This window comes from Rhipicephalus sanguineus, chromosome 5 (genome assembly GCF_013339695.2).
Source record: "Rhipicephalus sanguineus isolate Rsan-2018 chromosome 5, BIME_Rsan_1.4, whole genome shotgun sequence".
Taxonomy (NCBI): domain Eukaryota; kingdom Metazoa; phylum Arthropoda; class Arachnida; order Ixodida; family Ixodidae; genus Rhipicephalus; species Rhipicephalus sanguineus.
In genome coordinates, this window is record NC_051180.1 from 186829196 (window position 1) to 186847748 (window position 18553).

At 46.4% G+C, this 18553-nt stretch overlaps 1 protein-coding gene across 1 annotated transcript in view; it reads left to right on the forward strand.

Annotated features, from left to right (window-relative positions):
• LOC119394516 (cuticlin-1) overlaps positions 1-18553 on the forward strand; it is a 179815-nt gene that overhangs the window by 130073 nt on the left and 31189 nt on the right. Inside the window, exons 4-6 of the mRNA XM_037661840.2 lie at positions 12176-12381; positions 15013-15149; positions 16759-16907. Coding sequence (XP_037517768.1) covers positions 12176-12381; positions 15013-15149; positions 16759-16907 — 492 coding nt within the window. The remainder of the gene's footprint in view (positions 1-12175; positions 12382-15012; positions 15150-16758; positions 16908-18553) is intronic.

Below are 18553 nucleotides of genomic sequence, written 5' to 3' on the forward strand. Positions count from 1 at the left end.
GCAACCATTACTTGTATCAGTGAGGATGTGTACAAACAGCTCAAACTTCAGTTGATGAGAGACTCAAGCATCGCTGTCCAGCAAGTTACTTCAAGCATTCGAACTTTGGGTCGCGTAAACATTCACTTGCAAATTGGGAATGTAACAAAGAAAGTTTATGTACACGTTCTGCGAGGCATGAGAACGCAATTAATTCTTGGCCTAGACAGCGCTCCGTACTTCAATCTTTCTGTAAATTTGGAAAGCAAGTCAGTGACGCAAGGACATCAAAATTTGAACCTACCGGATCATAATGAAAAGCAAACCATTGAAGCCCCGCTGATGAACACCCTGACTTCGGAAAACTTATCAGAGCGTGAATCTGCAGTGCTCGACTCTCTTTTAAACAAGTATGACGAGATCTTTTCGAAATCCCAAACAGATATTGGATGCATCACTACTGAGCAACATAGGATCGCACTTACCAATGCTGTCCCAATTCATCGAGCACCATACAGATGTTCACAGGCAGACAAAGCGGAGATTAACAAACAAGTTGACGCCCTCATTAAGCAAGGGGTTGTGAGGCCTTCGTTGTCCCCCTACGCCGCACCGGTCATCTTAGCGGAAAAGAAGGGCGAAGGACGTACTCGGCTATGTATTGACTACCGCAAGCTCAACGCCATAACGGTACCCGACTATCAACCAATTCCACGTATAGATGATATTCTTGACCACTTGGGAAAGGACGGAGTTTTTCACTACGTTGGATGTAACGTCCGGATACTGGCATGTCCGAATGCATCCCGATGACGTTCAGAAAACTGCGTTTGTCACGGCTAATGGTCATTATGAGTGGTTGGTAATGCCGTTCGGGTTAAAGAACGCTCCGGCTACATTTGAAAGAGCCATGAAATCAATAATAGCCAAACATCAGCTCACTAATGTTAACAACTACTTTGACGATGTGGTCGTATACTCGGAGACATTTGACGATCATATACGACACCTTGAGGCTTTATTGAAAGCTCTTAAAACCGAGAACGTAAGACTAAAACGAAAAAAGTGCCAGTTTGCAAGATCCAGCATTGAATACTTGGGCCACAAGATTTCACGTCGAATAGTGACACCTAAGCAAAGTAATGTGGCTGCAATACTCAGATTTCCGACACCTAAACGAGAGAAAGATCTCCAGCGTTTCCCGGGCACTGTAAACACTTACAGACAGTACATCCCTCATTTCAGCGATATCGCTCTACCCCTCACGAAGCTACTCTGCAAAGGCAGCAAGTGGTCGTGGACAGAAGCATGCGAGCAAGCCTTTCGGGAACTGAAGGAGCGAATGACTGAAGAACCGGTGCTTCGCATATACGATCCTTCTATACCATGTACTGTGTACTGTGACGCGTCTGCCGAAGGCATTGGTGCAGTGCTGAAGCAGCCTGACGACAAAGGCAAGGAACATCCCATTGCCTATTATTCCCGCAAACTACTGAAGCATGAGATGAACTATGCTATTACAGAGAGAGAATGCCTTGCCATTATAGATGCCATTGATAAATGGCATTGCTACCTTCACGGAAAGCCATTCACTGTCGTAACAGATCACTCTGCACTTCAGTGGTTGAAGAATGTTAAGAATCCTCAAGGTCGTCTCTTCCGGTGGTCTTTAAAGCTGTCAATGTATGAAGTCAACATCAAACATCAAAAAGGCGTAAGCAACGTAGAAGCGGATACACTCTCCAGAGCCCCCATAGTTCAACTTCTGTCACACGACGAACTTCAACGATGCACCAATGAGCACCCAAGAGGACCGTATTCATTGGAAAACAACATAGTCATCGTCAAAAGAAAAGGACTAAGGAAGATATATGTGCCACATGAACTGCGCCCTACCATTCGTAAGAACGCACATCAACATTTCGGGCATGTCGGAGTGAAGAAGACACTGTGACTCCTGTCTCCACAATACTATTGGCCGGATATGGTAACCGATGTTGCCACCTATATTCGGCATTGCGATACATGCCAGAGATGCAAGAAGACGAAAACAAAGAAGTATGGGACACTTGAATCACTGCCTCCAGCTGAAGAGCCTTTTGACCTCTTCGCAATGGACACCATTGGAGGATTTTCTGGATACGGCTCATCAAAAAGATTTATCCATTTGGTTATTGATCATGCTACTCGCTACGTATGGGCGTTCGCTCATAAAAGTGAAAACAGTGACGCCTACATCTCATGCCTGAAAACCATTTTTGCTGCGGGAAAACCAAGGAAGTTCCTTTCAGATCGTGGAACGGGATTCACTGCAGGAAAATTTAAGCAGTTCCTAAAGCACGACCGAATACATCAACTCTTCACTTCATCTCATCATCCGCAATGCAATGGTATGAACGAGCGGACAAACCAGACCATTGTAACCAGACTTAAATGTAAGATCAATGACGAGCCACAAAAGTGTTGGATAAAACTGCTCCCGGAAGTAATAGACGAGTACAACAGAACGCCCCACGAAGTTACCGGCTACGCACCTTCATTCCTGATGTATGGAATTCCATCGTATCCAACTATTCTGGAACAACGAGAAGAAACTGTTGAAGAAGCGCGGAAAGCTGCGGTTAACAATTCCATCGCCTACCACAATAAGAACAAAGTCATCTATGATAGGAAATTTCTCCCGATTGAGTTCCAAGTCGGTGACTTTGTCCTTTACGAGACACCATGGCATCCCAACAACGGCAAACTGAGTTCCATCATGGAAGGTCCTTACAAGATTCTACGCAAGGTCTCACCAGTGAACTACGAGATCAACCGCTCTGTGTTTCCTTTAGGTAGAAACTCTGATATTGTTCATGTTAGCAAACTGCGACGTTATTTTGTACCTTCTGAACTGCGACTTTCTCGGGGGGAGGGGGAAAAGTGTAACGTATGAACAAGGCGATGGTAGGAGAAGGCGACGAAGAAGTGCGCGTGCATTAGAATAAATGCATGGCAACTGAACCACGACGCGTCTGTTTTGTAACGTTATATATATATATATATATATATATATATATATATATATATATATATATATATATATATATATATATATATATATATATATTTATATATATATATATATATATATATATATATATATATATATATATATATATATATATATATATATATATATATATATATATATATGCGCGCACAGCGATTGCAGAAGCATCATGCGCAGGATTTCGATGCGGCCCTCGCATGCACACGTGTCTACAGCAAGGTTCAGCTCAAACGATAGGTGGTTTCCAATGCGGATTCAATATTCACTGCTGTTGCGCTAAGCACAGCCATCGCAGATGTCCAGACGAAAGAGGAATAATCGCTCGCGGGTGTCCGAGGCTGGTCGTTATGAAGCGAGACGGCAGTGCAGGCTTGCAGCGTCTATTCAGCGGACACAAGCGTTCCTTGGTTGTGCCGCCCCGGCGTTGACGGCGGCGAACGTTTAGACAAAGCAAAACTGGACGCTCATTTGTTCGCAGCTTGAAAGCGACGATGCGCCCAAGACAAAAAGAGCTCCAACAAAGTCTCTGTCGAAGGGGAGAGGACAAAGCCATAGTTTCGTCTTTGTGGCGAGGCGTGCACGAAGCTGAGCGCGAACAGTAGAGGCACGCCCGCCAAGTCGCGGAAGTGAGATCCACTCGGCGAATGGATGGCGCTGTAAAAGGACCATTCTTGGGCGCGTTGTGATCTGCGCGAGAAGCCCTTCTCCGCATCTGATACGTCCTCATACTGTTTCTTGGCTCCTCGGACGATGCCCGAGTGCATATTTTCGTTGTTTATATAGTTCACCGAGATCTTACATGGATTCTACTCTGATGCTGAGCTTGACACCACAAATAATCTTTTGTCAAAACGAGGCAAAGGATTCGCTGATAGGCTAAAGAAGTGTAGGTTGGCTTCACTTGCGCCCGAAGAAAGATAAACGTTGCAGAAGGCGCTGCACAAAATAGGCGAGGAAGGTTAATTTTATCCGCGTTTTTGCTCTTTATTCAAGCGTATTTCGCATAATCTAGTCTAGACTAAGCGATAGTTACAGTAAAAACCGAATGAGGTTACCGACTTCAGGCGCAACGTTAAAAGGACCCTGAAATAGCTTCGACTAATTTGTACATATCCAATGACCGGGTAGCAAAAGTCCTTAGATCATTATCGCATCTATCTAAGCTCTCTGCGTAGTGCAATTTATTACACGTTTTTAAATAATCGCATCGCTACCAATCGCAGCGGCGCCCCACATTTGGGACGGTATGGAGACGTCATTTTAGTGCGACTGATCCGATTCGCTTCTTGGCACAAGAAAACATGCCCGGCTGTGGCGGCCCTTGGTAGCGTAACGACCGAGAAGACGCTGCTTAGCCCTGAGCGCTCGGCGAAAACGCTGTGGAAGAAAAAGCGCCACTTGCTGGACCTCCGTCGCTCCCTCGATACTATATATGCAAGTAACTTCGCTTAAGTTATTGCGCCCCAGATTGCATTTTGCGCGAAAAACACGAACACGAAGGGAAGAATCACATACGAGCGCAGACTAACAACTGAACGTTTATTTTCAGAAACCACACATATAAAGAAAAAGGAAAGACACGTGGTTATGATTACAGGTTGGCGGTTAGATAGTCAATCTCGAGTTTATGCAAGTTCACAGAAGGCCTTGCCACACATACGTCAGCTGATTTTTGAATGTAGAATGCCTCCACAATCTCTCGCGCGGTCCTATCTTTGAGCCTCGACAGCGCTTTAGTTTCCTTTAGTAATGGACGACATTCACATTCCTTAAATGCAGGCAAAGGTTAGACGAAGGCTGCCCTTTCAACGAGTTCTTGTGGTCCATTAATTGGTTATTCACACAACGCCCGGTTTGACCGATATAACACTTTCCACATGATAGGGGAATACGATATACTACCCCCTTTCCACACTCAACCAATCTGTCACGGTGCTTAACGTCACATTCATTCCATTCCAAAGAAAAGTAGAGGGTGGCACGAAAAAACGCAATGAGTGTGACGTTAAGCACCGTGACAGATTGGTTGAGTGTGGAAAGGGGGTAGTATATCGTATTCCCCTATCGTGTGGAAAGTGTTATATCGGTCAAACCGGGCGTTGTGTGAATAACCGATTAATGGACCGCAAGAACTCGTTGAAAGGGCAGCCTTCGTCTAACCTTTGCCTGCATTTAAGGAATGTGAATGTCGTCCATTACTAAAGGAAACTAAAGTGCTGTCGAGGCTCAAAGATAGGACCGCGCGAGAGATTGTGGAGGCATTCTACATTCACAAATCAGCTGACGTATGTGTGGCAAGGCCTTCTGTGAACTTGCATAAACTCGAGATTGACTATCTAACCGCCAACATGTAATCATAACCACGTGTCTTTCCTTTTTCTTTATATGTGTGGTTTCTGAAAATAAACATTCAGTTGTTAGTCTGCGCTCGTATGTCATTCTTCCCTTCGTGTTCGTGTTTTTCGCGCAAAATGCAATCTGGAATGCAATACCAACTCGCCCAACGCTCAGTTCTTCTAAATTATGGCGCTAATGATTTAGTACTGTTGTGGCCTCAAAGCTTACAAAAATTTTTAATCATTTTTGAAGACCGTTTCAGGGAGGGATCCTTTAAAAGGGCCCTGCAACACTTTTCCAAGTAATCATCGAATGACAATCCGCTTCGAGCACTTTCTCTCTCCTTTGGTCCCGACGAGCGCGCTGGAAGGAGAGCGCGCGTCCTGTTCTCGCGATCGTTGGCCAATGGACGTCCCTCCGTTAACACAGTCAGGCGACCTAATGTTCTGATAGAAGAGAGAGCGATTCATAGCTGTCCTTGAAAGGTAAGTTCCTTTCAGCGTGCATTGCTACAATATGTGCTTCACCTGTTCACAGTAGCCTCGACTACCGATCGGCAGCGTTTTCTGACCATGTTCAAAAAGTGTTGCAGGGGCCCTTTAACAAGCGGCTGCCTATACACTCGTCACAACACAAATCGGCCTAGCTACCACAAAAGATTTTACGTAACGGTGGGCTCTTGAAAAAGCTTATTCTCCCAGACGTTCTCTTACTACTATTTTTTTTCAGCGTTTGATTTACCGCTCTCCACTCTTTTGTCATCTCCCAGTGTCAAAGTATAAGTTGCTCTTCAGGCTACCCTCCGTCATTTCGTTCGCCTCTCTCTCAGTACGTACAGCAGCCTGATTCAATAATTGATCACGCCGCATGAATTTGTCGTCTTAGAACACAATGGTATCGGATACGCGGCAAGTTTGGTTCTCAGACGATCTCTCACAGCAGTGTCTTGCCGTGCGTGTTAGACTTTAGAGAAGTCCCGTGATTTATGTAAATAGAAACTGGTATGCAAGTTTCTCGCACATTTCTTACAGAAGTCACAGGGTCCCTCATGCCCAAGACGACTCGAAGGCGAAAGCCACCTTCTTCTTTTTCCTCTCTGTCGATGGTGTTTATCCTTGAGGCACGACTCTTTAAACATATAAGGCTTTCGCCTTAATAAATGCACTTCAGTATAGGTGCGATATGCACTGTGTAGCTCAGAATTTGTCCTCTATGCACACGGATGGAATGACGCTCTCAATGATGCTCGCTCATCTCTAGAGTTCCGCTCCTGCGGCTCCTCAAGAAACTAAAGTGCTAACACACGAAGCTGTGGGCGATTTTTTTACAGTGATGGTGCCTTAAGACCTATGCACGCGTGGGAAAGCTGTGCATTTTGTTGCACATACCGCCCACTAATATTCCTTAACATAGGCTAATTTCGACTTCAACGAGCGGCGAAATTGCATGCTTGTTGGAACGACGAGTCCTACAGGCACAGATAATACGAGACATTTCCCTAAACCTACTCGGCGCTCCGCAACATGGACCTTTTAATGTGTAGGGAAAATACTATGAGACAGTTGCGTGTTTGTTAATGCAAAGTTGTAAATTAAATGACCTACACCCTAACTCAGGGCTCCCAAACCCACCTCGGATAGCGGGCCGCAGTCACGACAATTTAGCCTCCAGCAAGCACACGGACGGCGCAGAACGTTGGATCGGCGGAAGCGGAGCCCCCCCCCCCCCCTCCGCTTCCGCCGATCCAACGTTCTTCGCCGTCCGTGTGCTTGCTGGAGGCTAAATTGTCGTGACTGCGGCCCGCTAGCCGAGGTGGGTTTGGGTTGAACAAAATGTCAGCACACGTTGCTGTTTGGAAGTAAGACTTTTCCATATATCATATATGGGTCATTTCTGAAGGGCACTTGACCTCAGGTTTCCAGTAACATATCTTTACAATGACTGAAATCTGGACGTTCATGAAGATATTTATTAAGAAAACAAAAAAAAATTATGAGACGAAGAAAGTCATGTGCGGGCCCTGCCGCTAGCGAGGGGTCCGCGGGTCAGGTGCTCTAATATAACAATTTCCCGGAAAAAGTAAAAATGTATCGTGGGTCCAAAAAGCCTATAATAAGCTTGAGGCTTAAAACTAATCTTCATTCGTTCTCACTGAGTGCCCTTTTTCGGAGGAGAAGCTTTTGGGTGCTTGGGAGCATGCAGACCAGGCCCAACGAAGTTTAAAGTGCCTATTGAGATTTCTAAGTGATACAGGTTTAGATGCTCGTCTTTAGAGCATGTACGGCATAAAGACTTTTGCGCGTGCCCTGTCTCCGTGCAAAACAGTGTGTACAGTGACTCATTTGCCATACCATCGTCGCCTATCATCACACCTCCCTCTTTCTCTTTCTTTCCCCTTACCCCCGTGAGGAGTAGCAGGCTAGAACCCGCTTTCCAGGCCGACCTCTCCTCCTTCTTCTCATTAAAAGCATCTTCTTCTTCCTTCAGCGGGATACAATACGCACTACATGCAATATTAATATCGACAGTAAGAAAGGAATTACTCTTATCGGTAAAACGAGACGCAGCACGCGCTGAATCGCAACTTATTTTTATTTCGGCAAACAATAAATATTACAAAATGTCACTTCTGTCATGTAGCTGGAAGAAGTGAAACTTGGATCGCCGAACTTTCGCTGCGTTGCAGCAGTCGAGACAGCGTGGTTGTTGCACTTAGTGCCACAAAGTTGCAGAAAACGAAGGAATACAGACGACGTCATGTCGAAGATTCAAAGTATGAAAGAAAGAGCAAGAACGGCTTGATGGGTGGGAGGCGCGCACTCCAGCGTCCCGCTGCGACCGGGCACACTGGAGACGCTTCCGCCATGATGGATGTGCGACAAACTTGGGCCGAAGGTGCAGTCAGGTCTCCAACCTCGATACGCTGAAAGAGTGGAAGACCGCCGTATGATCGAGTGCCAGAGGACGACGAACTTGGCCTTTTTCATTAAGCCTAACCCAACCTAGTCGAGCGGGAGAGGCGGGTTAGCCGGTCATGAACGCAGTGCAACTCCACCTTGAAGGCGAACGAACCCGAAGCGCGTAAGTTTCCGCCCCTTTCGCTCGCGCTGATTAATGAGCTCCGCCGGGGCTGAAGCCAATTTAGTCAAGCCGGCTTAGCGCCGCCGCCGCTTGCCACGAGTCGGCGCTGCCGTCCATTCTTCCGACTTCTTGGTTTGTGGGCGCCGAGTGGGAGGGACTCTCGTTCGCATGCGCACTTCAGCCTGCAATGGGGTTGCAGAACCCTCCAGCTGTGGGCTTCGGTAATGAAAAGAAACTTTCCTGCCGAAACTATAGGCAGTCGCTTACTCTATTGCTTTAACACGTGTAATGGCGGCAAGATAAACACCACCCTGTGCTCCGGCACGGACTGGGCAGTACGCGTGGCAGCGCGGATCAACATTTCTACGTCGCCTGCTTGAATACATATATCCTCATATCGTCCATATCAGGCCCGTAACCAGGGGGGGGCAGGCCCCCCCCCCCCCGTAACTTTGGTGAGGTATGCGTATTTACCAAAAATAAATTATAAAAATAGGCGTTTTAAATGCGAAGCATTTCTCAGCGAACTTCTGCGACTTTGAGGGTATCTATCTATCTATCTATCTATCTATCTATCTATCTATCTATCTATCTATCTATCTATCTATCTATCTATCTATCTATCTATCTATCTATCTATCTATCTAGCCGCCTACGACTTTGTGCTCTCCTGGCCGTTTCGTTAATCGGATGTATACCAAAATTGGTGTGTCATAACATGGCCTTATTGCGAACATAAATGACAGGTCATATCATGAAAATCGTGACACGCATGTCATGAACAGCATGATTTACATTCCACGGCCTTAGGCTCTTGCGGCCGTTCCGTTAATTTTATATACACCAAAATTGGTACGGCGTGAGGAGAATTCATGACAAACATAATGACAGGTCCTAACATGCAAATCATGACGCGCATGTCATGTGCAGCATGATTTACATGACATAGTCTCTGGGCGCTCGCGGCCGTTTAAAAGAAGGGATATATACGAAAACTGGTATGACGAGACATTTCTGTATGACGAACATAACTGACACGTGGTAACATGAAAATCATGACATGCATGTCATGTACGACATAATTTAAATGCCACGCTCATGGCACACTCGCGGTCGTTTCGTTAGATTGATATACACCGAAATTGGTATTGTGCGATGTGACTCTATGAAGAACAGGAATAACAGGTGGTAGCATGAAAACCATGACATCCATGACATGTATGTCATGATTTACATGCCACGCTCATGGTGCATTCTCGGCCGCTTCGCTTGCATGATATACACCAAAATTGGTATTGCGCGACACGAGCGTATGACGAACGTAAGTGAGAGGTGGTAACATGAAAATCATGACATAGGGGTCATGTGCGACGTACCTGATTTACATGCCACACTCATGGTGCGCTAGCGGCCGTTTCAGTAGATTGATATACACCAAAATTGGTATTGTGCGAAGTGACTGTATGAAGAACATCAATACCAGTTGGTAAGATGAAAACCATGACATGCATGTCATGCATGTCATGTTTACATGCCACGCTCATGATGCATTCGCGGCCGCTTCGCTAGCTTGATGTGCACCAAAATTGGTATTGCGCGGAGCGACTGTATGACGAACGTAAATGAGGCGTGGTAACATGAAAATCATGACATGCATGACATGTACGACATGATTTACATGCCATGCTCATGGCGCACTCGTGGCCGTTTCGCTTGCTTGATATACACCAAAATTGGTATTGCGCGACGCGACTGCATGACGAACGTAAATGAGTGGTGGTAACATGGAAATCATGACATGCAGGTCATCTACGACATGATTTGCAAGCCACACTCATGATACATGCGCGGCCGTTTTCCTAGCTTGATATATACCAAAATTGGTATTGCGCGACGCGACTGTATGACGATCATCAATAGCAGGTGGTAACATGAAAACCGTGACATGATGTCATGTATGTCATCATTTACATTCCGCGCTCATGGTGCATTCGCGGCTGTTTCCCTAGCTTGATATACACCAAAATTGGTATTGCGCGAAGCGACTGTATGACGAACGTAAATGAAAGGTGTTAACATGAAAATCATGACATGCATGACATGTACGCCATGATTTACATGCCGTGCTCATGGCGCACTCGTGGCCGTTTCGCTAGATTGATATGCACCAAAATTGGTATTGCGCGATATGACTGTATGAGGAGCATGAATAACAGGTGGTAACATGTAAACCATGACATGTATGTCATGTATGTCATGATTTGCATGCCACGCTCATGGTGCATTCGAGGCCGTTTTGCTAGCTTGATATACACCAAACTGGTATTGTGCGATGTGACTGTATGAAGAACATTAGTGACAGGTGGTAACATGAAAAACCGTGATATGCATGTCATGTATGGCATGATTTACATCGTATACTCATGGTGCACTCGTGGCCATTTCGCTCGCGTTTCATTGGCATGGTGTATACTAGATTGTGCATGCATGCGTGCATGGCAAACATGCGGTATATGGTGGACTAGGTGCCATGGCATGAATGATTTGATTTGGCTCAAAGACAAACAAGGTGATGTATGCAGCTCTTTGCTGGCTGCTTCGCATTACATCGATTCCCACAGTGCGTGGGATCTGCCGATTTTTTCTCAAAAAGTCAAGGTTTTCAGCAAGTGCCCCCCCCCCCCCCGAAAAAGGTTCCTGGCTACGGGCCTGGTCCATATATACAGGGTATGTCACGTAACAAGAACCAAAGATTTAAAAAAAAGTGCATGGTTAACCACAACTGAATGAAACCAACGACATAAGGCTTGCCGTCCTGTGGCACTCGTTAGGGTATTTCTTCTTTTTTCATATTGCGCAGAATCAGTTAAATAACTAAGATCAAGTGTGTAAAAGGTTTAATATTCGCATTAGGGCCAAGTGCGTAGGATAGCACTCCGTTATTCGACTGCTTTGCGATATGCTACAAAACCAACCTTAGTGATTACCTGTCAGAAATTGGCCTAGTCGGAAAGCTTTGATGATAGATTACTTCACATAGAAAAGCCCTAATTGTAAATATTTCTAACAGGTTCACTTGCGCATTTCGTATGTGTTAATAGTCTTTCTTTTTATTATTACTTTCTTCCCTCTATTCTGGAGCATTTTAATCCCATTCCCCGTCCCTATGCCAGCGGTATATAGACGCCGGCAAAAATCTCTGTTTTTTCTAATAAAGAGTCTCTCTCTCTAGTGAATGAGTAAATATAAATAATGAACAGCAAGAAGTGAAAAGGAGAATACATTTGGTCGAAACACACAGGCGAGTTGAATAATCAACTTGAAAATATTCCATTGTCCTTTCTTCATTCATGCGGTTGAAACACAAAATTGTTTGCAGATGCAAGCTTTACGCTGTAGCTGCTAAGTAAATGTGACTCTTAGAGTAGCGCGAAATGTTTGAAGTCCGTGTACTTAGATTTAGGTGCACGTTAAAGAACCCCAGGTGGTCGAAATTTCCGGAGTCCTCCACTACGGCGTCTCTCATAATCATATCGTGGTTTTGGGACGTTAAACCCCAGATATTATTATTAAGAGTAGCGCGAAAGGCTTTCTCCTGGACGCGTGCTGTCTGTGTTTGTTTGAGTGATGGCCGTCATGGACGTGCTAAGCCTCCATTAGTGTTGACACTACTGCTGTATTTCGCAGTGCAGGATGTAATGCGTGCTCCAAACTTTTTCCTCACAGAGGGCGGCGAGGCGTCGGACGTGAACATCGAATGCAACAGCAACAACATCCAGGTGACGCTGGAGGCGACGCACGACTTCAATGGCATGATCTACCCCAAGGGCCTCTCCAAGAACTCCACCTGCATGGCCGAGTACAGCAATGTGCGCGACAAGATCGTTTACACACTGCCCCTCCGCTCCTGCAACACCATGAGCACCGAAGTGGTACGTGGTCTATTGCTTAATCCATCTCGGCTTGAGTAGCGCTTCCTCCAATAAAAAGCAGTAACAATCGCCCTTCACATTTCGCAGATGGCACTGTAACAAAATGTTGTAGATTGATGGGATGTTCAGCGAGCCGCGATCTTTGAGCAGTTATGCAGGAATACAATTCACGTCTTCATAATACCTGTAACTCTTATGTTGTGTGTGTGCTTTGCGTCGGCGATTAAATTATTTTTATATAAAAACGCGGCACTTTGTTATTTATGTAGGCATACATTATTACAGCCGGCTACAAAAATCCTGAATTTGTTGCTCAAATCGCGAATATACAAAAAAAATGCCCCCACGTCCCCGAAGGGAATCGTGAGGAAATGCGAATGCATTTCTTGCGCCGAGAGTACACGGCGTAGTAATTTTAATGGCGTAAAGCTGGACAGATCGACGCGCTCAAGTATCTCCCTTTTGGGTGCCTCTTTCAACGAACGCTTCCTACGTGCGTTCGTAATCACCTCAGGGATGTTGCCACCGCCTTCAATGCAGCACAAACGCGTTTAGAACGCGCTGTTTTCAGGCGGTGCCAAGGCAGCACAAACGCTACAAACACGTTTCAAACGCACTGCATTGAGGCGGTGGCGCAGGGAGGAGAGAGAGAGAACGATGAGAGAAGGAGCGGCGAAGCACTGCACCTGCCCTCTCCTACACTCTCTCCACACGCGCGGGAGCTCCGCCGAGCTCCCACGATTGCGAGCGCCCTCACACGCCAGAGCGCGCTCGTCCTCTCCACTCACTCTCCGCTACTCCGCCCGCACCACCTGCTCCGGTTGCTAGGGGCGAGGATAAGCGCGCGCGCCCGCAGCTGTTGCTATGGGAGAGGGAGTGAGAGCGGAGAGGCGCGCGGACAACGCCGGACGCCTGACATAGCCCGACTAAGAAATGCATTCGCATTTAAAACAAGAAAATAAAATATTCAATATCGATGCGCACCAGCGCCGAAAGTACATGGGTTACTGTAAATAATAAGAGTTTTATATACTGCCTAATTCGAGATTTAGAAATTACACACTGTCATTCCACATTAGATTTTCTCTCTTATTTGAGTCTGAAGTTAATAAAATTTGGCTATTTTACTCACTCACCCGTTTTCTGCAACAATTCGAGTATTTTTTGCACATTATACAGTAAAAAACTACGTTAAAGGGGTCCTGCACCCAGATTTCACCCACGTAAGTTTACGTTGCAACGCGTTCCTGAGATGAATGCGAAAAGAATTTTAGAGATAGACGCTCGCAAACGGAAGTACCCAGTGACGTGTCAGGCTGGTTTTGGCTGCTTCCAATCAAAACGCGGCTTACTTTTTTTTGCTGTACCGGAACGCTGCAGCACATGACGGCCTGCCTGCCGCAAGCGGGCGCCGCACTTTCTGGCGGATTCGGTGCCGCACAATTCAGCAGACGGCTCTATGCTGGCAAATGGGACGTCAAAACGCGCCAGAAACAATGAGCTGCTGCGACTGGACGAACTTGGAACGCGAGCTCCCACGAGGCCACCCGCCATGCTACGTACGAAGATAAGCCGCTAGAAGTTCCATGGACGCCTCCCAGACCGATGCCACATGAAGACGACAGCCACTGGCCATGCAGGAACGCGGGTGGAATGCGCGAATGAGGAACGGGCGCGCACACTGTAAACCATTTGACAGCGCTACAAGTGTCACAGTCGCACAAAAACTGAAACTGATGCACAAAGTGGTCGTTTTTAAGAGCGAAGCTGTTTAGCAAATCATTCCTTGTCAGACGAACCAAAAAAACTATCATCATCTAGACCTATGAAAGGTGCGAACGCGTGGTTACAGCGCGAGGTTCTATCTCTGCAGTTTGGACATCCGTGTCGTGTCTGTGACCATCTAGGATTTAACTCGAACCTTTCTGCGCCGAGAATCAACGTAGAAAACAACCTAGCATCACCTAGCTGAGACATCGTGTAAGGCATCCAAGGCAACTGGCGAGCGGAGTCAGTTCAGCTGATCGGTGCAGTGAACGTCGGGCTCTCGCCATCCGATCAACGACAGGATTCACGCACCTGCGGCTGTAACTTCACCCCTAAATGCACAACCACATTGCCAGAGTTTACGCTTATCGGTGATCGTTCTCAAGTACTTTTCGTTTGTCCGCATACTTCTTGGCGTTTGCAGATTGTCGTTAGCGGAGAGAGCCAGGGAGAGGGTAGCGCAGCGGTACCCGTCGAGTGCGCTGCCGTCGCCAGCGACGACTGCGCATTCGGCAAGTTAAGGAGGAAAGACAGGGCTGAGAAGGAGGGTCAGCTGCCTAGATACAAGTTGGTGCGTCGCGTAACTTATGATGCGAACGATTTCATGATGCTGTAGTCTAAACGCTGACAAAATGTCAGAAAGCCGTTTCAGGGTATCTTTAAAGGGGTACTGACACGAAATTTCGTTTCATTGTATTAGCGGCTAAAGGCTGCTTCCTCTTTTGGTGCTGTCATCTTGGACCGTTTAAAGCCAACCTTCATTTGTGAGCAGTTTCACATCAATAGCGTTCGACTGTCCTTATTGCCAATAGCCACCCACAGAACGACCTTCACATTGGACAAACACGTTTATCCTTTATGCAGGATGAAGGAGTGGAGTACTTCAACACCGTGGTGGTGCAACCTCACCGAAAGCTGGTGACAAACCAGGGTCGTGGATTTCATATCCGATGTCGGTACCAGACTAAAGAGAAAACCATCACCAACTTTTTCAACGTCAGGTACGTAAACGGGTGTCCTTGCTCTTCGCTCACATCTAAATGGGACTGCCATGGCCGGTTATCAACAACCAATCAATCAATATATCAATCAATCGATCAATCAGTTTATTTACCACTTCAGGGCTACTGGCGAACTCGTATCCTCCAGATTACCAGTACGACGCATAATTTGCTAAGCTACCAGGGCTGGTGCAATATAAATCCCATGCACAACGACAGAAAGTCGAGCTAGTTGCATGAAGAAGAAATGAAGAGCCAATCTCTAGCGTCGAGCCGCAAGTACAGCTGATTGAAAGGTAGAGCTGCCACGCATGAGCATGCGCAGATATGTTTTGTCCCAAGCTTCTTCTCGGCCACAGGGCGCGCATGTGCGCAGGGGAAGCGCTCTTTCGTTTCATACCCGGCGCTGGTGTCATTTATTCCTCTGTCTGCATGCCTTTCTTGCTTTCAAAATGCTAGGGATTAATTTGTCGATTGGGCGCAAAAGAGGCAACACATTTCATTCTGCTAACTAAAGTAGGTGTCATCGAGTTCCTGAAGCAGGTGACAGACCTGATATGTGGTTCAGTGCAACGCCTAATCTTCACTTCGAGCTTCTGCAAAGGCTCGTCCGCCATGACTTACGACGTTGGCTATAGAGAGTGAGGCGGATTACGACTCTGGGTCTCGGCTTTCTCTCCTCTTCTTGAGACCACCCTCATGAGTGCCAACAGGGTCCAATCTCGCTTACGTCCTCGCTCTTCATTTATCTCTCTCCCAGCCACCATGATGATAAGAAGGATAAACAAGACGCTGAACTACATATGGTTTATTTGCTTCAGAAACGCGCGTATATAAGCGGCACTGAAGAAGAACATACAACAGCGTGGAAATAACAAAAAAAGCAGAAAACCACATCAGCAAAATATCAACGCAGGCCATTAACCGTTAACGACTCGTGCTCTCTTAAGAAATAACTATTTCTTGATCAGGGCTATTGATGCCACGCTTACACATTTCTCACACGAGCGGCCAATCGCTACTGCCTCGATTATTTCCCAAGTTTTACCAATTATGCGGCAGTTCTCAAACAGAGGCTCGCAGATGCATGCGTCACATTGAATGGCGAGATATCTGTCCGCTTTTTTTTTACATTCTTGAGCCGGTCGTTAATCCATCTCCTGGTTTGTCCAATATACCTGTTGCGCCAGTTAATCGCAGTCTGAGGAGCATTGTTCCCATTTCCCGAACCAACTCGCCCTAGTTTTCACGTTACCAGCCACGAGGAGTCCCAGCCCAGCTGATGTTTTCCCACAGGCCCCAGAAGTTTGCTCTCTAACATTAAAATGTATTCCAACACTTAGTAGATGCAAACGCGATGCTAATTTCTGCAGCCAGTAGGAGCCGGCATTAAGGTTATGATCGTTTTCACTAAACTTGGTCAGTCTCGTTTCGCACATACTTGTTACTCCTATGGCGCTCTTATACATGAAGTAGGTGCAGTAAAAGAAATGTATCCGAAACCGCATCTTCCCCTCCCTCATTCGGTAAAAATGCATTGAAGGAGGATTTTGTGTGGCCGGGCAGACCTGCCCAGCCATGACTAAAGTTCCCTGTTTGCCTATGGCAGCATGCTGGGAACGACGCCTCTGGTGGCCACGGCACCCATGCCCGGATGCAGCATGAAGATCTTCGTTGGCGACTCTGAGGAAGAAGTCATAGCCGAGAATGTCAAGATCGGAGACCCGCTCACTCTCGTCATCAGCATTGACTACCAGGGTAAGTGCCACTGACGCATCATTCGCTACTTAAGACCAAGCTCCACTAGCTATGGCCAGAGTCTTTCAATATCCAAGGACTCTACTTTGGTGCTGAACACACGTTTGAGCGAGACAACTTAAATACTCGTTTATAAAGCGCGTGCTGTGCGATGATTCTTGCCGTTCACGCAGACAACGTGACGTGTGTACAGCTCCTCACTGCAAGACGGCATAGCCACCTGCATACAATGGCTGGCATTAATGTCATCTGAGCCACCGTGTTGGAGGACCAGCATTGTCGGATTGCTGTTGTAGTTAGACGTGGTGGTTCTGCTGTAAGTTCTCGCAGACACGTCGGCAGCTTCTCGGGGCATTGAATATGGCCGTTCTGAGTGTTTAGCGCAACTCAAAAAGAGTAAAAGCAAACAAAGGTTGGGATAGAAGGGAGGACAAGCTGTCGTATTGTACTCCCTCCTGCACCCACCTTTGTTTCCTTTTACTCTGTTTGAATGGCGCTAAACACTCAAAACGTCATGGGATACCAACTCACCCAAACTGTTGGATATGGAACACCGATATCACTATGGTCACAATTTTGGAGCTCCAGTACGGTGGGGCACTGCGCGTGGGACGTCAAGTGCACGGCATCTTCTATCCCTGTCTCTCCCCCTCCGTCTCGGTGAGCAGTGGCAGGCCAACCTCCTCTCCTTTCTTTTTATCAAACATTATCTTCTTCTTTCACTAGCTCTGAAAGGGAAAATAGACAACCATCTGTTTGTAGCACGAAGCCACAAGGAAATCCATACGGATTTCTCAGAAATAAAGCCTCTTAGTCGCCGAAACATTCCCCCTGGTCCGGGACCAGGAGGCATTTTTCGGCGACTGAGAGGCTTTATTTCTGAGAAATCCGTAGGGATTTCCTTGTGGCTTCGTGCTACAAACGCGTGGTTGCCTATTTTCCCTTTCTTAACCCTTCCGCCACCTTGCGGGTTTCCGCAGAACTGATTTGCATTTTGCTTCACTAGCTATGTCGCTGATGTCACCGGGGCTGATCCTACCGAAAAGTGTGACCAGCACATTAATTCCATTCACGTTTCTTTTCTTAAAAAATCGCAGGAGATAGTTAGATATGACATGGGGTGCATAAAGTAAAACAACTTTCGGATGCTATATTGTAAAATATGGTGATTCAGATTTGCTCTGAAGTTCGAAGGGCAAGTGACAGAAGCGATGTTGTAGAATCGCTACCGGAGGTTGCAGAAAGCAATAGGAAAAGTCGTGTCGTCAGTATTCCTGACGTTCATTGCGTATCTCATAGGCAAAAGAAAGTAGGGAGTAGATAATGTTGTTAATGTTGTTAGTGTTGTTTTTATGGCTGCCAATAAGTTAGGTAAGATATGTGCCGCAGTGCAGAGAAAGAATGAGCGGGTGATAGACAAGAAGCGGACTGATATTTGTTTTGCGAAACATACCGCCAAATTTACTGAGTGCCGTACGTGTGTGGTGCTTAAGATTCCGTTCAGCTGCGGCCGCTTTTACGTAGGGCAAACGGGTCGCTGTATTAACCAGAGATTAATGGAACATAAGAGATCGCTAACCAGAGGCTCACCATCTAATCTATCTTTACATTGTCCAAAATGTAAGTGCACGCCAAAATTCGATGAA